The sequence below is a fragment of the Neopsephotus bourkii genome, unplaced genomic scaffold, assembly GCF_033783945.1.
Source record: "Neopsephotus bourkii isolate Nb327-2 ecotype Australia unplaced genomic scaffold, CSIRO-AGI_Nbou_v1 NB_1346, whole genome shotgun sequence".
NCBI classification, from domain to species: domain Eukaryota; kingdom Metazoa; phylum Chordata; class Aves; order Psittaciformes; family Psittacidae; genus Neopsephotus; species Neopsephotus bourkii.
In genome coordinates, this window is record NW_026901826.1 from 4665804 (window position 1) to 4687832 (window position 22029).

Sequence of the window (22029 nt, forward strand, 5' to 3'; positions counted from 1 at the left end):
CTGTGGCTGAACTGTATATATGTTTGACACCCATGTTGTATGAAGCTGACTTGCACCTAAATAGTGTGATCATTACTAAATAACATTTGGAATTGCTGTATTTCTCTGACTCAAAAAAAACAAGTCTCAGAGTAGCATGACAATATGACTCTTTAACAGACCTCACTTCACCATGTTTAAATATCAGACACGTCACTTTGCTGCCTGCTGGGATCAAAGAGAATGGCAGCACGTGGATCATAAGATCATTTGAGGATACAAAATAATTGTGTAACAGAAACTTAGAAAAACAATTGAAGTTTATCCAGCTTGAAATTCCTAAGGACTCCTGAATATATTTGAGAAGTATGTACATGAAATGACCAAAAAGGAGGAGTAAATACAAAAAAAAACTTTTGCTCAGTACCAGTCTGTAGATTAAAATACACACACACACACACACACACACACATATATATGCAGTGTTAAACTGAATAAAATATGGCAGAATTTTTGTAGAATGCTTGTTTGTAACGTTGCATCTAAACATCTGTAAAAACCAAATTTGTTAAAAACCTGGTTTGTCTTCGAATTACTGCATTACTAAGATTTTTTGAAAACAAGAAAAAAATATTAACCCCCTCCCACCCCACATTTCTGAGATAAAGGGGGTTCTACAGGTTCCAAACAGCCCTGGCTTCTGTTCTGCCATTTCTCCAAAAGATGTAAATAAAAAAAGCGGAAACAAAAAGAATTTATGAAGGTAAAACAAAAAAAAAGTCTTTAAGCAAAACAAACCATAAAAGAGGTACCCCACACACACACACTACAAGCAGTTAGTTTTGTTCCAAGTACTTAATACTATAAGAAGGCTTTGAAAGTTTTATTTCTCTAAAATGAATCGCCTGTTTATGGTATTACACATCTAAAGGCAAAGAACTTGTATTTGTTATGGTCCAGAACCACGCACAGTACCATAAAAGTGAACAAACACTTCTCTAAGGCATTTAATGTCACACCATCCTGAAGTGGGAAGAGTGTCAAAATAATGCAGGAGACTCAGTCTCCAACTTCTGAATTTTAGGGTTTTTTTTCCCCTCCAGTTTGTTGAAGTTGTAAAGGGTTCTGACAACCATCAGAGTAAAATTCAGGAAGAATGCCTGCAAAGCTTTTTCCCCTCCCTTTACCCCTTTATTCATAGTATATCACTGTCAGTCTTCTAACAATTAGTTTTTATAATGTTTCAAGACAAGTATATATCACTGGTTTTGTTTTGTTGTGGTTTTTTGTTTGTTTTTTTGTAGGGAGTGTTTTTGTTTTAACAACCTTTGCTATAATGATGGTATGCTGTTATTACAAGTTGGAAGTTTATACCAGGATGCAATGTATTATTTGAGTGTCACCCCTTTTAACTGTCTGCATCAAAGAAACTACTATTTATGAGCCAGCCATAATGATGAGCAGGATGAGCAGAATTTCAGCTGAAGCATCTTGCAACAAATATACTGAAAATACAGACTACTTCAATGACCAGCATTAATCAAGAGAATCAGAATAGTTTGGGTTGCAATGAGCAGATACATACATATCCAACTAGATCAGGTTGTCCAGAGCCACATCCAACCTGGCCTTGAATGTCTTCAGCCTTACAAAACAGCTGCTAAGAACTGACTGAACAAGAGAGACAAAGAGAATTTCTTTCTTCAGAACAACCTGGTTGGAAAGGTCCCCCCAAGACACCAGGCAATAAGTAAAGTGGTATTTAAAAAACAATCTCCTTTTCCTGTCAGCCAGGAAATTGCATTAACCCACGTGTCTAAAATTTTCAAGAATTTTCCCTGTGGCACACCCAAACTATCTCCTCTTTATACATGAAGAGCTCCCAGTAAAACTGTTATATGGCAAATAAAATTACCCTCTAAGTCTAGCTGCGAATAACTCTAAGCACATGACAGGAGAAGAATCAGCATGTTTTAAGCACAAGCTATCCTGTTTAAATACAGTCTGCCTCACAGCAGTAGGTCAGAATTGGGCCTCTCAAAATCCTTACAGCTGCTTTTCAGGTTGCTAAGGCTTAAACAACACTGACAAAACTCTGTCACACGCATGCAGAGACCAGCTGCAGTGGTGTTCATTTTAACATGCCATTTTTTTTCCCTCCACATTTCATTCAGGTTATTATCATAGTTTCTTCCAAATTGCCAAAGTGAAATACAATTTGTTTAGGGAGGAACAGTGCCACCAAAAGCCTACATTTCTTAACTTTCTTTACCCTAAAAATACCTGGGGCTATACCAGACTTTAACAGGGAAGAAATTCTAAGTGAAGCTTGCCAACCTGTGGTCCATGGCAACAGACAGCCCATAACACCCCCCCAGATCTGCTTGTGGACCCAAGATTTCAGAATGTCCATAAGAGTGAGGAATGCTGCCCAAAGCACAGCACTTGAAAATTCTATATTCATTGGAAGAGCTAGAATTGTTCAACCTGGCAAAGAGAACACTCTGGGGAAATCTTATAGTAGCCTCCCAGTACCTAAGGGGGGCCTACAGAAAATCTGGAGATGGACTTTTTACAAGTGCAGGTAGTAACAGAACAAGGGGAACGGTTTTAAACTGAAAGGGGGTAGACTTGGATTAGATATTAGGAAGAAATTCTTCATTATGAGGCTGGTGAGGCACTGGCACAGGTTGCCCAGAGAAGCTGTGGATGCCCCATCCCTGGCAGGGTTCAAGGCCAGGTTGAACAGGGCTTTGACCAACCTGGTCTAGTGAAAGGTGTCACTGCCCATGGCAGGGGGCTGGAACTGGATGATCTTTAAGGCCCCTATCAACCCTAACCACTCTGTGACTCCATGATGATTCTCCCTTCTCACACCCTGGTGACAACAGTACTATGCTAGAATACACTCCGACATGACATTATTTATAACTAGCTCAACAATTTTTTGTGTGAAGACAGTACACAAAAGCTCAGGCAGAGTTCTTAACCACAGCTGTACTTTTCCATGAAATACAGTAAACCAACTACCGTTGTGCCAATTCAGGAGATCCTAAGGCTTATAATTATATATGTCTGTATAAGTAATTATAACTCACACCTTTTAATTCTGCTTAGCAGGTACTGATAATGTCTCAGAAGCAATTTAATAAAATTAAAAAAAAAATTAACTAGTCACAAATAATACTTCCCAGCATCAATAAACAACCTGTAACACAGCACCATTTGATAAACACAACTTCATATGTCCTTTCCATTTCTATTTATTTCCAAGACATTAGTGTACTACAGTTCTTTGCAGAACATTGTATAACCCACTCACAGTACCATTTTACATATTAACATTTTCAAATGTATTCTGTGACAGTTCCTTTTACTACATTCATAGGCCTATTTTCAAACATTTCAGTTACAGTTATTTTTCTCCTATAATCTAATTAATGTGTCCTGTAAGATCTCATAGTTACTGTAAAAAGTACAGCTGCATGATGCAGGGGTTCATACTGTTGACTACAGTTTTACACAGTCTTCAAACTGTTTGGATTATAATAGCAATAATGCTTATACAACAGAACTTTCTCAGAAGTGCACAAGTTCATTAACGAACAGGGATACTCAGCAGGTGAAATGCTACATGAGCAGGAGTACCTGCAGCTGCTATAATCTCCACATGGTGCTGCACTGGGCCACTGTAACACCTACCTGTGTTATCACACAAAGGTTACCTACCTAGGAGAGGTAGGATGCCGAAAGTCCCTGTATGATCAATGGAGAAATTGAGAAGAATCATCTTTTGGACATCTCTCTCTTTGACTTTAGAGACCCTAAACATCTCACTTGAACTAGAAGCTTGAATTCATCTTGAATTCAGCAGACCCACCAAGAAGTTGCCCCACTTTAGGAGTGCTTAGAATAAATGAGAAAGAACAAACTACACAAAATCAGAAATACCCCACAAAAGTAAATGCAAATCCACTATTTTGGAGTAATTCTAAAATAGTCAAAGATCATTTTTCTTCCTTTAAGGGACATTTTGACTCTCTTCTTCCTTTCCTAATTCGTGCAAGTTCTTTCCCTCACCCCTTTTTTGATGGAGAAAAAAAAAAAAAAAAAATTCTTTCCCTCCTACCCTTCCCATTTCTCCCTTAGCATCTATGGCAATCCCTCTGATGCATAACATCACACCATTGTTTTTTGAACAGATTTCCAAAGTTATTTCATTAGGCTTATACGTACACCAAAACTGGTGATATATTAAGACTGAAATGTGTTTTGAGCCCTGCATCAGCACTGCAGACATTATTCTTATTCTAATATTGAGTGGCATTATGAATAACTGTGTCAAATCTGTTATCACATTGGCAGGTCTGTCAAGCTTCTTTCTTTCAAAGTGGTTTTTTTTTTTTCTTGTTTGTTAAGACAAACTTGCAAATCTTAGTCAAATTCAATACCCAAATTCACCAAGCAATCTCCCGTGAGTGTCCTTAATACAATGGAGTCTCATGAGTAAATTTTTCTGGAACTACACTCAGATTTATTAGCTCCCCCACACGGCTATTGTTTAAAAGATTTGATTAAAGAGCCTGTTTACTAAAACAAGTGTCAACTGTGCTTTCAGTGGCACTTAAATTGCCTGTAATATGGTGCAACCATGCTAAAGGAGAAGAATGCCCTTGTCAGCTGCAGTTTGAAGTACTGTAAACTAATTGACATAAAATGCCAGAAGGTTTACACCATAGTGTCAGCAGTTCTTCCTCTAACTACACAACACTGAACTTGCAAGTAAAGCTAACAATATTTATAAAAATAAAAAAAAAAAAATCAATGGTACCCTATAGCAACAATATAAAAGGTCAACACACATTACCAGTCTATCTTAACAGATCACACTGATGATGAAGCTGAACAGTTTCCTGTAAATATGGAGAACATCTACTAGAGATCTCAGATGAAGCCTGAATTTCCTCTAATCCTAAATATACTTAAATTAAAAAGTTTTGTTGCAGACCCCATGAGGTCAGGATTTCATCTCCTCACTTTTTCATGTTGAAGACTACACTATGGCTGCCCTTGAAAGTGTCAACTTGGTTTCAAGAACAAAGTTTTCATTAGAATAGTCTTATAGTATCTTCTAAAAGTACTTTTGAAATAATCTCAATTTGGGAAATAATCTCAACTTCCAACATTTCACACTCATGACTGTTTTCGCAGAATGCTATGAGAAGAACCAAGGAAGAATGATAAATGTGAGAGCTCAAGTTCAGATGGTACCATTCATCATACTTCAGAAGGCACTGCAGGAGAACAATGACAATGACATACACATAACAATAAAGATGAGGCACACTTAAGAGTTAAAAAAGAGTCTGTATCTGTTAATCTGCTCCCAAAATATATGAGGATCCATATCTACCTCTAAATCTGGTGTCAAATGAACTATGAAGATAGCCATGTATTCAAGGATTGCATTTATGAAAGAAACATGGATTGTAATGGCCATTACAGTACCCTCCATCTTAATGTAAAAATGAATCCAATTTCTTTTTGATATGTTCAAAAGCATCTTTCCCCATATAATCTATTCGTCCTTCCTCCCATTTCTTCCGTTCATCTTCTGGAATTGGTTCTTGTGGTTTGAAGTGAATAGACAGCTCTGAAATGGAATGTGCGACCTTGTTCTGTGGGAAGAAAAACAGTAGCAAAACAGTCAATTGGTTGATGTCCTTTCAGTGCTATGAAGTTAAACCTTAAAATGTCAAACTTCTGTTTTGTACACTCCCAGTTAAAACAATAAAACAAACAGTATTCAAACATTAATTCCTAGTTTGATAATGTGATCTCATTTTCCCATGCTTTTACTACTTGCCATAGCATCTTCAAACATACCAAGCATTTACTTTACTTGTCTTAACTCAGACCTTGGCATACACAGCAGCAATATAATAAGAATATTACAAATATAGCATATTTAGAGTGTCTCCTACAATAAAGTTAACCATCTATGTGTGCAAATTTTGTCTTTCATGTGAACGTAAGTTCCTAGAATTTTTGGTCATGTGTTTTATCTGATCTCCAGCCAGATAAGTATTGTTTAGCAGATGCTGGTTGCACTATGTACCTTACTAGATACAAGTCCCTGACACCTTGTCACCCCTATCAAATCTGGCACTGGTGTCACACTGATCAAAGATACATGTCGTGCAAGATCACAAAGGACAGCCTAGCAGCTTAGGCTCTGTGCTTGACCCGCTGTATGCTTATTTTCCATTTGCTTGGAAAGATCACTTCAGCAGGTAAAAAAACCAAACCAAAACAGAACAAAAAAGATCCCAAACAGCTTTGCTTGTATTGGTATTGGAGAGCTACATGCATAACACCATGCATTTATTACTTGGGGGCTAGCACAGGAAAATATACATTTAAAAACTAAAAGTTTTTTAAAGAAAACTAGAAGTTTTTTAAAGAAAACTAGAAGTTTTTTAAAGAAAACTAGAAGTTTTTTAAAGAAAACTAGAAGTTCTTTAAAGAAAACTAGAAGTTTTTTAAAGAAAACTAGAAGTTTTTTAAAGAAAACTAGAAAGGGATCATGTTCCAGTCTTGGAAGCAATTAAAGAATTGCATATCTAAAAGCTTAAAGAATTTATTTGCAGATTGCATCATAATTAGTTGAGATCTCCCAAAACGATGTTGGCAGCATCGACTGCATGTTATTGTTAATTGCATGCAATTATCTACAGATGTACAGTGCAGAAAGCTACTTATACCAGTTCTGAGGTTTCCTGAAACGCAGGACGAAAGACAAGTTGTTCTGAAGGTCTGTCAGGCTCAGAGGGGTGGACGTTAAAACCGCTTTGTTCAACTTCACATACAGGTTGCTAAAATACAGCCACTGAGGTTTTATTAGTATAATAATTTTTCATAGTTTCCTTATAGTGAGAACTCATACAATACAAATCCGATTTTATTCTTGGGGTAGGGGAAAGCAGTGAATGAGAAGAAAGGGAATGAAACATGTTATCGCCAAAGACAAAATTCATCTTGCTCAGATTTAGCTATCAAAGTGGCATTGAAACTAAGCTCCTACTAGAATCAATCTAGGGTAATACCTCCAGAGGGCATCTCATCTCATTCTAAAAGAGGTTCAAAGTGGCTGTCATTCTCCAGTGACAGCCTGGAAAGCTAGCTTATAATAGATGCCTCCGCTCACAAGGCCAAAAAATTTCATTTTAGGATAATCGCTCTATAACTCATGAGGTTTTTTTTATGCATAGAATAAGAACAGAACAATGCATTCCAAAACAGAGGCAAAAGAGATTGTCCAAGAAATACTGCCTGAAATATTTGCCTTTGCCAGATATCACAACATAAAAGAGTACACAGACCCCAGTCTCTTCCACCAAAACAAGCCGAGAAGACTAAAGCTGAAGTGAAGCAACAAAAAGTGGAATGGTGGTGTTCCTCAGTAAGAGAATCGGGATATTAATTTCTAATTAATACTACCTTCTGATAAACCATTCCCAGTAATTAAAAGATGTTTACACTTGAATTAAACTACTTGAAGTAAATATTTTGGAGGGTTTTACCCCTCCCCCCCCAAAAAACAACTTGAAAAGCTGTCCCTATTTGGTTTGAGCATGTGAGGCCCACAAGGTAACATACCGTTTGCAAATAAATTATTCTTAAGTTATAAAGCTGGAAAGTTTGCAATTTTCCTTCAGCCTTTCTACACTCAGGGTAGAAAAGAAGGGAAAGATTACAGTTTTACTTTCTGGAGTAACTGTAGTCTAAAAGGATGAAGCACCAAACTGTCTTTATCTCACTAGAGGATAGTCCACAAGTTACAACAGCAGATGACATTGGAACATTAATTTTATATTCTCCCAATTGTACTTCACTGCAGCACAGGTAATGACTTACACCTGCAAAAACATTGTGCTATTTTGTCCAGCTTAATTCCTGCATAAAATAAGGAGAGTCAGTGCAACAGAAACACCCAAATACAAGAATTGTGACAAAAGAACTAGGACCTCTGCAGTGTTCATCAGTGCATTATTTTAAGAGACTCCTTGTTGTTCAAATCACAAAAACCATAATTTCTTAATTACCTAATAACTTTCAATACCTAGCCTCTTCATAAAAATTCAATGAAAACTCATTCAACCTCCCGACATATCATGTATGTGTCACTAAAGATTAGGAAATACTCTTTAGACTATTCCTGATGCTAGCAAAAAAAAAATCAGTACCTCCAGCTAACGTAAAGAAAATAAAATCTCCCACATCAGATGCATAATTTAAAAATATCATTTTAGTGTATCTTTTACTTTGTTACTGCGCATAGTAAAATAGAACATACTTACAGCTTTGAAGGCTAGTTCCTCAGGTGAACACACCACAGGGTTTACTTCATGTATCTGCTCTGGAAGCACAGGCATTTGCAGTGAATTTGCCACACAAGGGCTGACCTTTTTCAGAGTAATTTCAACTCCATTGAAAGCGTGCTAACAAAAATAAGAACATCTCAGCACTGAAATATGATTTTGCAAGAAAGCAATACCTTATTTAAAGCAGTTTCACTTCCTTAGAGGAATTGCATTATTAGTGGAATAAGTTAATAAATGCAAAAATATTTGCAGTCCAAGATTCAAAGCATGTTGAATTTACATTTTTGAACTCATGATTATGCCAGCAACACCAGGAGATAATCTAACAGGTATTTCCACCTTCATGTTACCATAGCTCAAATAATTTTTAAGAAATTGTGCAGTAAAGAAATAAAGCATATTAATGTATGAGATCAAAAGCAGGGAGATAAAATTGGGAGTGAAGCACAGTAAAAAGGAAGAGGTGGAGAAGAGGTATTTTAAGATTTGGATTTTATTTTTCATTACCTTACTCCAATTCGAGTTGCAATTAATTAATTTCTCCAAGCCAAGTCTGTTTTGGCCATAATGGTGAGTGATGATTGATTTGTCCCTGTCCTTATCTTGACCCATGAGCTTTTTGTTATATTTTCTCTCCCCTGAGCAGTTCAGGAGGTGAGTGACAGAGCAGCTTTGGTGGGCACCTGGTGTCCAGCCAGGGTCAACCCACCACACCATGTAATTCCTTCCTCCAGCAAACACATAATTTTCAGATTATTTTTTTTTTGTCATTGCAGTATATTCCCACTACCGTCTTATCAGTTACCTTGCATTCCTCAGATTCTGATTCTTCCTTCTTTTGAAGTTTTTCTAACAAAGGCAGTATACTGGCACTGTATATATTCCACCAGAGGGAGAGAAATGACAGTTGATGTAAAGATCCATCAGTGGTGCCATCCTGCATAACTTTCTTTGTTTGAAGGTTGTATTTGTGGTTCCAGGGCTTTCTTGCTCCCAGGAAATGAACAACTTTGGCATCTCTCCCAAAACTGTAGAGATTAAACACACAGATCTATACATTAAGTTGTGGGTTTTTTTTTTTTGGGGGGGTAGCCTATATAAACTGCTAAAGAAACATGCTTACTCTCACTGGTGAGGTAATTTTGACATTTTGCAACAGCAACACATTCAATATGAGTATATGTATTCATAGTTTTTTATTAGTCTCAGGGATCTTGTTTAGCATACAGAAAACAAAAAACTGCATTGCCATTTGCTTCCAGGTGCTGATTCTAGCAGAAAAGATCACAAAGGAAAATGACAGTCCTCCTGCACACACTGTTCACAAATAAATACATATCACTTCAGACACTGAATCAACAAAATTGGTTATTAGTGAACCCATACTAATACATCACTAAATGCATCACCCTAAGTTCACCTTCCAGCAAGAGTGTTTTGTGCAACTGGAATAGTAATTCATGACACCCTAAAGCCAACTTGCCTCCTGCCAGAAAAACTTCTAGCTTCACTGTTAGAAGTCATATAATTACTAGCACAATTTTTGTTTCATAGAAGAACTTAAGAAAAGGGTTTATAAAAAAAAAAAACTACCCCAAACAAACAAAAAAAAAACAAACCACACACACACACACAAAAAAGAAAAGCAACAATGACTCTTTCCCATAGAACTGATTGGGAAAAGAAGAGAACAACTTTCAAAGCAAAGGTGTCGGAACCTAATGCTAAAGTAATTTACATCTGTTCAAACATCACAAAAGCTTCTCTGAAAAAGACGTATGAGACAGTGGGACTCTATGTCCGGATGCCAGACATTCTTACTGCATTTAAGCTTCTACTGCACAGTTTTTACATAACATTATTTGTGATTACTGTAATTTATAATCAACAGAATAGGCCTTTATTATTGTCTCTTATAATAGCATGTTTGTTAGCAGACTTGAGAGGTTTACAGTCAGTCAGAAGTGTTACTACTTACTGATTGAAAGCAGGAACATAGGTGTATACAGCACTGCTGCTTAAGTTGTAGAGGAAAGGTAAGTGTTTGCCAATATCTGCTGTTGCCCAGTTGCTGAAGAAGCTATTCAACAAGCCTTGATCACCCCCTAAAGAATATACAAACCAGTATTACTACAATTATTCATACACTCAAATTTACATCAAAATTTCAATCCAAGGATGGGAGTGAGACTGGTGTGTTCATGGCACTGTAACTTGGATTTGAAATTATGGCCATGTGAGCAGGTACAAGTGAATAATACCTGATCCACTCCGATGCAAGTTCAGGGTAAACGAAGTCTTATTGTAAGATACGAAGAAAGAAGTAGGAAAGGGGTTTGGTCTTCCTCAGAGCAGAAGACTGAAGATCAGCTGTATTTCTCTCTCCTAAACCAGACAGCAAAAACTTACTGAGCAAGACGAAGGCACAATGTTCCTTCATTGCCCTTTTCTGGGAAGCACAGTCCACAAGAAGTCAATGGATCTTAAGTATACTGTAAGGGGCAAAGGTCTGCACCTTAAACTTTTATGGGGGCACAACTCATAAACCCTGAAGAACTCCTGCCTTCCTTTCTTCTGCCTGAGAGCACACAAGCTGTGGAAAAACAGCTTACTGAGGAGTCTGTCTTGCACTTCAACCTTATGCCCTGCCCCTTACCATCAAAGCTGCCGTGTTCAGCTGCAAACTGGAGCAGTAGGTTGTAAGTTTTCAGAGAAGGTCGGAACACAAATACACCACTATTAAAGCAGTCAGGCCAGCCAGAGTCAGGAGCTGCTGAAAACTCTTCTCGATCAAACAATTCATCAACATTGCAAAGCACCTTAGAGGCAGTAAGATGAAAGAAAAAAAATGTTAGAGCAAAGGTTTGTCTGGAACATGAGTTGTTAAACCAGTACCGATTGAGTGAATTGATAGTTTGACCAAGTATATAGCTTGCAGAGCATAGAAACCAATGACAACACAAAATATGCTAGGGGTCAGAACCTATATTTTTAATATAATAAGGCAACATTAACTGTGGTTCTCCCTGATTTTTCTGTGTCCTGGGTTTAGCAGTAGCAGTCACAATAGCTTAAACCATGACACTGATAAAAGCACAAAGCCTGTGAAATTATTTCAGGAACCTCAGAGACCCTCCAGAAGGTCCCTTTAAATATTAAAACATACCACAAAAACACTCAATTTTCTTCTTTCTTAGCTCATCTTCCCATAATCCATTATTCTCAGTAACTACAGCAGAGCGAAATGAAAGCTGGGAATCCAAGTAATTTGAGTTAGCAACAGACTGACTAAAGAGATAGAAGAAAAACTGTCACTTGTAACCAATTTTCTAATGTAAGCTAAGCTCAGAGGTTTGCATTGGTTTGTTTTTTAAGCTCCACAAGGTAGTGGGAAAAATCACAGCAGGTGAAGGCCCAGATCACTTTTAAAGTTGGTGGGAAGACAGCTGTTCAGCTGCTGAAAGTCTGAGCCACTGTGAAAAGCAGGGGAAGAAATGCTTTCTAGGAGAAAGATTACTTCATTGAATTTGAAAACAACTATTTGCTTTCCTCCTTTAACGTAAAGCAGGAAATCATAGACCTCCCTCCCCCAGCCCATGAGAAGAATAATTCAATTTGGTTGCTAATTTAAATACAAGCTTATTAAATTAAAATAAATCACAGTCTTCCGAAGTGAAGGCTGACGTGACTGTACTTGCCCAAACTATGGCCATTTTTAACTCTCTACTTCTAAAAAGAATTTAAAAATATATTTTAGAAGTTATTAACATTTCTGGGCTTTTTTTCTTTTTCTTTTTAAAACTGGCCTGCCTTCCTAACCAAAATCCAAATATGTATGAGAGAGATCTATTATAAACATCTGTAAGAAGCCCACTTGCACAGAATTGTTTTGTGATGCCTTTTGAGGACAGTCTTGAGGCTACTCTCAAACCAAGACTGATTGCTATGCAGCCAGAAAAACTGTGAACATTGCCAAAACATGCCAGCTGGAGCTCCTGCAACCTTGGGACCATCAGCAAATCTGGTCACTTCATGGGACAGCAGGCTGCTTGACAAGGAAGTATCCCACACTCAAGAGCAGTTTTTTGAGGCAGACACAAACATTTCCACAGCTCCCGCTCTACTCACCAGAGTGTCTGCATCCATGAAGACACATTTGCTGTAATGAGTAAGAGTCCAACAGTGAAGCTTAGTGAAGGTTACACCCAATTCTGGCCTCTGCATCAGAGCCAAATGGACTGAGTCAGCACTATTAAGCATATTCACCTCGATTACTTCGTCAAATACATTGCAGAGGACAGACCTACCAGACCAAGCAGTGGAGAGAAAAAAGGGAATTTAGAGAGATTCACAGCTGACTTCTGGCATGAGAACAGTGATACACAGCACCACATTTATTATAACAATAGACTGATTGGTTAGGATGAGAAGTCAGAAGTGGAAAGCTCTCATTAACAGCCTGCTGAACTGATAGCAATTTATCAGGCCGTAAACCATTCTACTACCATTCTACTTTTGAGTTGTAAGCACAACTCTGACAACTCAAAAGTGACAAATGCTATATGGAGAAGAAACCAGTCCTTATTTTAGTTACCATATCTTCCAGAGAAACACCAATGAAAATTAAAGCAGCTTCAATCCTGCACAATTGACTCTAAGTAACAGCACTCTACTGTGTTCCCTGCACATTGCACTGCCAGCACAGACATTTACACTTATTATGCCCACGTATACTCAGCTTCAAAACTGTATCTTTTAAAACAGGCAGTATATACCTGTTTACTACTACACATCCTTTAAAATGAGACTTCTAGGAATACATCTTTTTTTCTATGTGTATCTTTTCATGGGAATTTTATACGGGATAACAAAGTAGGTAAATTTCCTTCAAGACACAAAAGACATTTTTTTAAACTCAGCTTATTTGTTTACATTATGCTTTTAACTATAAAGTTCCTGCATGTCATACAAACACGGAAAAATAAAAGCCTGTGCTGACTGTCTAGGTTGCAGAGTCATTAGCTCGTCTGACTGATCTGCAAGGGACAGTAGTTAACTGGGAAAGAAGAGCAGGTACAGATTTTTAGAAGCATAGTTCAGTGATGTGCTTTAAAAAAAAAAAAATGCTATTCTTGGTTAAAAATATATTATAAAAGTTTTTCTCTCCACTGAATGGGGAGAAAAGAACCTGATGGTCTTAATATCCACCCAGGTGTCAAATGTACACAGCATTCCCTCAGGAATGTTCCAGTGTTCTGACAAAATCCATACTTCAAAAAGCCTGTAGAAACATATTCCTTTACACTTAATCACAGCAAAAATGGGAAAATCCCTTTCTTGAGCCAGATCAATTGCAAATACTTTCACATGGCATACAAAAATCAGGAACTTGCACGCTTCTTAAGCCACAGCAGAATTAAGAGTTTAAGTAGCTATGGCATGTCATGTTCCTTTTAACAAGCAATACAGTCCTCCAAATAACAGGGCTTGAGTTCAACAGATCCATTGAGATTTATGTATAAGCAATTCCTTAGTGTCCATAAAATCACATCCCAAACTGGAAAGTGATTAAAAAGAAGTAAAAATATATTAATTTCTCATTGTGATAGACATGCATCAATATTTTAGGAAGATTAGTCACCTAAAACTGAGATCCTATGGGGTTTCTGGAGTTCTGATGTCATGGGTGGTTATGTATTGCTCTTTCTAAAAGAGAAACACTGGGGTGGGGTGGGGTGGGGGGGGCAGAGGGCATGGGGAATAGTAATGCCTTTATTTTGTGTCAAAGCAAGACACAAAAACTGTAGCTCCTAAACTTTCAGCTTATGTTACCAGTTATGGGTTTAAGATAACTTCCAGCCACAAGCTCTCATTCTGCAAGTGAATTCTTATTAGGATTACAATCTTACCATGGACATTATTTGGATCTCCTCTCAGAAATCACTAGCCAAGGGGGAACTTCAAGGCATAATGCTGTGAAATCCACAGGAAGCCTATTAAAATCTTCTATGCTGTTGTCTATTCTTTCATAACATCAACCTCCAAAAATACATGAGTACTTACCTCAACCCACTGGAAACCTCTGGTGTAACTAGTACTGCCAATTTTCTAGATGTTCTATGATTCCTCAGTGACTGCCCAAGAACCAGAGCACCTTGACAATACACATCGTTGGTAGCAAGGGTCACAAAGGCTTGATCCGTTACTGTAAGCAAATATTTAAAAGAGTCACTTTACAGCTTTAGATCATCTCTTTTGGCAGGTTCCTTCTTCTTCCAGCTAACCCAGAGACTGCAGCTTAGAACAAGCTGCAGTTCCTGTGATAAGCCCTTTTCCCTCCCAAACTCCCTCAGAAGACACAACTGAGTAGAAAGCCCAGTGAATGAGTGCAAAATGTATGTCTCTGAATTTTATGTTTTGTTTGCCTTGTTTATATAACAGTTATGAAGTTTTTTTACTATCCTTAAACAATTACCCGAGTCTTATTGCCTAAATAATAGTGACAGTAAAAAATGCCAAACTGCAGATATTTAGATTTTTCCATTTAACTAACACGGTGTAATACAACTGATAAGGAAAATGTTCCTGTGTATATAGTACCAAAAGCTAAGGAAACAACAGCATGTTAAGTATAGCCAGAAATATCCTTCTTTCCATAACGTCGCTGAATCAACCCAACAGGCTTTCTTTGCTCTGTCCTCTTTGTACTGGAGAAACTGGTGCTGGCTCAAATGTACCTAGAAGCTAAGTATCCCTACCACAAGTAGCTCTAAGAAAATTAGAAGCGCTCCTTGTTGTTAAGAAATACATGGGGAAAAATGTTGCAATATAAAAGAAAGCAAGCTACAAGCTGGCACAACAGAAGACATAATGTATAATGCAGAGATACTAGGCGTGTGGCAGTATCAGCAAGGGCTGCTTCTTCAGCTCTGACCTCTGACAGAACTGCTGCTATTGGGGTTCTCCTGGGGAGAGCCAGAACCTATGATTCAGCAAGGTGAATAGCCTCCTCAGAGCAGAAGGAAGACCTCAGCATTCTAGGCTGCAAAATAACCAGAACAAGATGAGCTGGTCACACAGATGAGGGGAATTCCACTGAGCTCTACAGACCTTCAATAAATACTTGTTTAAATCCACCATCATCTTAAGGGACAAATAAATTAAAGGAACCAAACAATAACAACATAAACAGCCTGTCATACAGTTTCCAGGCTCTGTGAGAGACACTAAGAAAGAATCTCACAGAACTAGTCGCAGAGAACCGAGAAAATGACCTCATGGATGTCTCAGCCAGATGCTGCCAAAATGAACATGCTCAAACCTCTAACTTAACATCAAGGTATGCAGTGAAGGATTGTGGGTGCTGGTGACAAGCTCTAGGGTACTAACATGTACTCCAAATCCAGAGCACACTGGTATGCTCTCTTCTTCACCCTTTTTTGCCTTACTTCTCATTCATCTCCAGCCAGACCTTAATTCAAATCAAGCACATACAATTTACATTTGCTGACACTGTAATAGCTTTCTGCACCTCATGAGAATTCCACTAGTGTTGGCCAAAAAAGAGTGAATCATCCATCCAAATTTAAACCAGTTTGCAGGTCCCTTTTACCCCGTAAAATAGTTTGCATGCTGAGAGAGTTGGGGTTGTTCAGCCTGGAGAAGGCTCAAGAGAGACCTTGTAACAGTCTTCCAGTACCTAAAAAGGGCCCACAAGGAAGCTAGAGTGGAACTTTTTAGGAGGTCATGTAGCAACAGGACAAGAGGAAATGGCTTTAAACTGAGAGAGGGGAGCTTTGGATTACACAGTAGGAAAAAAAAAAAAAAAATCTTTACTGTGAGGGTGGTGAGGCGTTGGCACAGGCTGCCCAGAGAAGCTGTGGATGCCCCATCCCTGGCAGTGTTCAAGGCCAGGCTGGATGGGGCTTTGAGCAACCTGGTCTAGTGGAAGCTGTCCCTGCCCACAGCAGGGGACTGGAACTGGACGATCTTTGAGGTCCCTTTGAACCCAAACCAGTCTGTGATTCTGTGATCCCTCAGCTAAGCAAACTCCTGCAACATTTTTAATTACAATTTCCAGAAGAAGCAAATGAAAAAGGGAGCTCTCAAATCTCCTGTTATCATAATGGTTCAAGCAAGTTATGGGTGTTCCAAAAATAATGAATAAGGACTTGCTTACATGGAGTGTTTTAAAAGGACAGTTGTGCAAGTAAACCACTTCTACTGCAGTTTTCCAAAAGGTTAAGCAAATAAATCTAAGCATACATAAAAACCAATTCAAAACAAAACCACTGAAAGCTACTTTAGCAATAAAATTATTCTCAAAAGACACAAAGAGTCAGCAAAGAAAGCACTTTTGGCAACAAGCATCTTCAGCCAAATAAAGGTAATAAAACAGCCACCGAGAGGAATGTGGGAGGTAGGTTAATACAAAAAGCAAACTGTGAAATGAGTGGGAGTTTAAATCTTAAAATCCTGTCTTAAATAACAGCCACAAAACTGAACACAATCTTCTTATTGCTTCTGCATATTCTTTTAGCTACAGAAGCTAAATCTTTACTTAAGTAATACATATAAAAATACACAAGCTACTCATCAAATAGTTCAGTGAGCTGGTATGGTGAATTACCACATCCTACATACACTTTCATGCCCTGTACTGCTGGGGCAAAGGCTGTGGTCAGAATCACAAGGAAGCAAACTGCCAAAAAATACAGCTCCTAGGAAACTCTGGCTAACACCTCACACAGAAAAGAAGCCAATTGCCTGGTTTCAGAATCAGATGTGGGATACATATTATGGCCTTCCTAATAGAATGAATCATTACAGAGATAATTAAGCTATGGACTGCAACCATGCAACATTAAAATATTCCTGGTGCAAAGACACAGGCATGTCCTAGTCATTTTAAAATCATACAGGGGCATCATTGATCTGCTAAGAATCCTTAGGGAGATTTAAAAAAAAAAAATAAGAGCTATCATTAATTGTTCTTTCATCTAATCCCCATTTTCAAGGAAGAAAATTGGACTTGCCTCATTTATGAAGTTTAACCATGCCAAGTGGAAGGTCCTACACCTGGGTCAGAGCAATCCCAGGCACAGCTACAGGCTGGGCAAAGAAGAGATTCAGAGCAGCCCTGTGGAGAAGGACTTGGGGTGTTGCTCAATGAGAAAATGAACATGAGCTGCCTTCAGTGTGCGCCCACAGCTCAGAAAGCCAACCGTATCCTGGGCTGCATCAAGAGGAGTATGACCAGCCAGTCAAAGGAGGTGATCCTGCCCCTCTACTCTCGTGAGACCTCACTTGGAGCATTGTGTGCAGTTCTGGTGTCCTCAACATAAAACAGACATGGAACTGTTGGAACAAGTCCAGAGGAGGGCCACGATGACAATCAAGGGGCTGGAGCACTTCCCATATGAAGACAGGCTGAGCAAGTTGGGGCTGCTCAGCCTGGAGAAAAGAAGGCTGTGTGGAGATCTCATAGCAACCTTTCAGTATCTGAGGGGGCTTATAAGGATGCTGGCGAGGGACTATCCATTAGGGACTGTAGTGATAGGAGACAGGGTAAAGGGTTCAAACTTAAACAGGGGAAATTTAGGTTAGATTTAAGGAAGAAGTTCTTTACTGTGAGGGTGGCGAGACACTGGAATGGGTTGCTCAGGGAAGTTGTGAATACTCTATCCCTGGCAGTGTTCAATGGCTGGAGAGAGCCTTGGGTGACATGGTTTAGTGTGAAGTGCTCCTGCCCATGGCAGGGGGGTTGGAACTTGATGATCTTAAGGTCCTTTCCAACCCTAACTATTCTATGATTCTATAACATTCTTTGGAACACTGTCCCTGTAAGTATATGTTTTATTTTTATAACTTACAACTAAGGATCAGGTTTTCAGATACAGTGGTAAAAGTACCCTGTTTAATCTGAAAATTCCCATTTAACTGAAATCAAGGGCAATATTGTGTTGAATCTAATTTATACAGGGTTTCACTCACTGACTAAGCTGTAAAAGAATATTTGATCTTTCAAGTTTGAAAGCCAAAGGTGTAGGAAATTAAAATTCATTGCAGCTGTATTTTGGGGGTTGTTTGCGTGGGTGTTTGGGGTTTTTTTTCTGTAAGTGTCAAGCACGCCATTATGCTTAACTTTCAATCCCATGTGCTGAATGACAATTGGATTTTTCACAGAAAGTACCTACTGTGAACAATATTAAGTTTTCAAGCAAATTGTTTTCAAGCTGTGGAACCCTATGGCTAATACCATTAATGCTTAGTGAATTACAAGAAAACTAAGTGTATGATTAGAATCACATTAAACCCATGTTGTATGAATTTATAAATCTGCTCATTTCTCTTGTCTGTAATGCCACACAGCACATCAAGATGCAAATTCAGAAATCATTATTCTCAGCAGTGGCTCCTCAATTTTAGTATCTAGCAATACTTGCTTACAACAAACCAAGGATTTTCAAGCAAGTTACCACCCACTCTGCAGCTACAGATAGCAACAAAGACGAGAAAGTAAAAGTAATACAAATCAATACAGTCAGGGTGATCTTATGTGAAACTTGTTAACACATTGCTTTAGCCAAGGATCACCAACTTCTTATGATACTTATTCATAGAAGGAGTACTTCTGACACTGTCAGAGTCAAAATTCTTTAACAGGCCTGAAAAACAATTCCAGAGCAGCCAAAAGCCTTACTTAGAATCTGCACCAGCAAGCAGACAGGGTGGTGCTCGCTTTGATGTTCAAAGAAATGTGAGAGGGAATGAATAAACACTAGGTACCCACTGAGAATCAGCACTGACTCATAGTAACAAGCACAACATGCACCTGCCAACTTCAAGACATGTTTCAGTGGGGTAGGGTTTATTTCCATAATTCACTAGACATAGCTTTTAAAACATATTTTAGTCTTCCTTCTGATAGACAGAGGAAGAATAAATGTGCTCTAGCTATGGCTCCTGGAGTAATGACTCAAAAATGCCGAGTTGTCCACTCTGAAATTGCAATGGGAGACCAGAGAGTCATATGCTTTGACTTTCCTGCAAGTATATTCTAAATAAAACATTGCCCTCTTATACATAAGAGTAAGAGTAGATAAATCAACAGCTATAATCCTCCAAGAGGCTGGTTAGGTCCCCAGTATGTACTGCCATTCACACAAGCACTGCACAACTGCTTGCTTTAAATTCCTCCTTAGTACTATCTGCTGCTCTTTTGTCACCTCCCTGGTTCTACTTCAGACACAAACTGCAGTACAGGCAGGCTGCAGCCTGGACCTCTGCCCACCAAGCCCAAAGTGCTCTTCTGAAATCCCGAGTGACAATGACATAACACAGCCCCAACTCCCCACATGTTCTCTAGCAAGTTTGTTGCTCCCCTTCCCACACATAGGTCTCTGCATCCTCACCCAGAAGCACATCTCAGTGAAGACGTGTTAGACTACAGCAATGATAAAGAAAGCTACAGGCCTTCTCACCTCTCTGGCCCAGCACAACCATAACTGAAGCACTTGGCACAGAAAGCTTTGCTCCAGCTGGCACCCACAACCTTAACAGCAGTATAAATAGGTAAAATGAATAATGATGCCAGACCATAACCTGTGTCAGACTAACATCAAAAAACACTGTACAAGTTCGCAGCAAGAGGCAGTTCTTGTCCTAGTAAACAAATGACAATTTTAATCCCCATGCTTCCCCTAGAAGTAGAAATATTTCTACCTATTGGCCTGGGCCCAAGAGTAGAAACATCTACATTATCAATGAAGGTGGTACAGCAACGCTTTACACAGACCTTTTTCTAACAGAATAGAAATTTACATTTGATGGCATGCAATATTTCTCTTGGTCTAACAAAGTTCTGCCTGATCCAAAACCAGATTCTTTCTTACCCTTTATTAAAGCAATGCTGAATTTTACTAGACAGGATTACAACTGTTATCTTGGAAGGCTACAGAAAAAGGACTTATTTCTCTATTTGTGTAGCTTTTACTATGTATATTTCAGATAAGAACTGTTACATTCTCCTTCAAGACTCTGCAGTTTCAAGGGAGACTAAATGATCCTCAGGAAAACCCAAATGCAACAGTATTATAACATGCAAATAAGTGTAACAATCAGCACCCCAAGCTAGTCCCGAAACAGTAACATATCAATTTAGAAACTAATAGTTAAAATTGCCTAAGCAATCCAGGGACAGCTCAGAGGACTTGATACGTATCAAGTTAGATGTTTCCAATTTCTTCCCACAGTGTTGAGGCGCCACATACACAGATTCAAACATGGGATCCACAAGGCCAAATGCCCCAGGTAGGTGTCTGCGATGACCTCCAAATGGTTTAGAGCCCTAAACCAGTTCCTCGCGGCTTTAAGGACATCTGAATAAAATCAGTATCTCTGGAACATAGAATGGGCTGTCAGAAGGACTTTTCTGAGCCTGCCTCAGGCCGAGGAGGCCCACCCTGATCTGTCACCCTGCAGACGCCTCAGGAGGGCACAGAGGCATGGGCAGGCCAGCCTGTACCTACAAGCAGGATACATAAACGAGTTCAGCTCTTCTATTCCACCAGGGAGACGGTTTAAATCCTAATCTGCGAGTGCTAATTACAGCAAAGCGGTCTGCGATAACCAAACAGCAGAGACCCCCTCCCGCCCTCACCGCAGGCGGCGGGAGGAACCGGCCTGTGCAGCCCCACGCCGCAAGCACGGCTGACCACAGCGGAGCGGGGACACGCGAGGGCAGCCCGTGGGGCAGAGCCCGGCGGCAGGGCCCGCGGTACTCACCGGACATCCTGCGGCCGGCGCGGGCCGCCAGACAGGGGCACAGCCCGCAGCGGCACCACCTCCGTCGGCGCCTCACCTGCTGGCGGCAGGCCCGCTAAGTGGCGCGATGGGATTAGCCGCTTTCCTGCTGAAGACAGTGGTACGTGAACTACATCCGCAGGGGCTCCTGCGCAGCGGCCCACAAACGACATTAGAGGCAGAGACCGCTTGGGAGAGTTGGCACGACCCACCGACCCATCCCGACCCCCAGGCACTGACTTTACCGCAAGGGGCCGTGCCCCTCCCGCCCGCTGCCCCGTGGTGCGCTCCCGCAGCGCCCCGCTTCTGAGGCCCCTGCAACCACCACAGACCCAGCACCTGCTGCTGCTCCGTAACTGACCCCCACCCGGCACCTTCACGGCCCCACGGAAGGATGAGGCATCGCGGCGCCTCCTAGCGGTGAGGCGCGGATGTCTCGCCCCATTGGCTGGTGCGCGGCAGCTCCCACCCCTCCCGCCCTGCGCGGGCGGTGGCTCCCCGGGGTGCTCCCGTCAAGGCGCGGGGTGAGGGGGGGCTTCCTTTCTCTTTACTTTTCCCCTTCCTGTTCTTGTTTTCCCCTTCCCCTTCCTTTCCCCATAGAGAAGCTGGGGGAGACGCTACCGTGCAGCCCTTTGAGGAAAAAAACACCAATGCCGTCAGTGGTGAGAATGGCAGAGAGCGGAAAAAAGATCTCGGAGCATGACTAGGATGAGTCCAGCGTGACCTATGGTAACCCAGACACATGGGGTTCACCCTCAGTTAAGGGAATCTGCCCCTTAGCTTCTTTGGAGCCATCATAAGCCTGAGGCTACATACACAGTCTGGTAACTTGTCACTCAGATAAGTAAACAGATGTTTCCAG

At 40.0% G+C, this 22029-nt stretch overlaps 1 protein-coding gene across 3 annotated transcripts; it reads right to left on the reverse strand.

Moving 5' to 3' along the window:
* Positions 1-3226: 3226 nt before the first annotated feature.
* Positions 3227-21421, reverse strand: GYG2 (glycogenin 2). Of its 3 annotated transcripts, none has more exons than XM_061366521.1 (9): positions 21150-21417; positions 14427-14568; positions 12492-12666; positions 11020-11182; positions 10342-10468; positions 9169-9391; positions 8340-8480; positions 6744-6854; positions 3227-5657 (listed from the first exon to the last, which is right to left on the reverse strand). In XM_061366521.1, exons 1-9 carry the CDS (start codon positions 21154-21156, stop codon positions 5496-5498), a joined length of 1251 nt encoding a protein of 416 aa, XP_061222505.1. In that variant the 5' UTR covers positions 21157-21417; the 3' UTR covers positions 3227-5495. The 3 variants fall into 3 exon arrangements, with proteins under 3 accessions (XP_061222505.1, XP_061222506.1, XP_061222507.1); XM_061366523.1 differs by having other exon boundaries at positions 5435-5657; positions 6744-6868; positions 21150-21421; XM_061366522.1 differs by lacking the exon at positions 6744-6854 and having other exon boundaries at positions 21150-21413.
* Between the last annotated feature and the right edge of the window lie 608 nt (positions 21422-22029).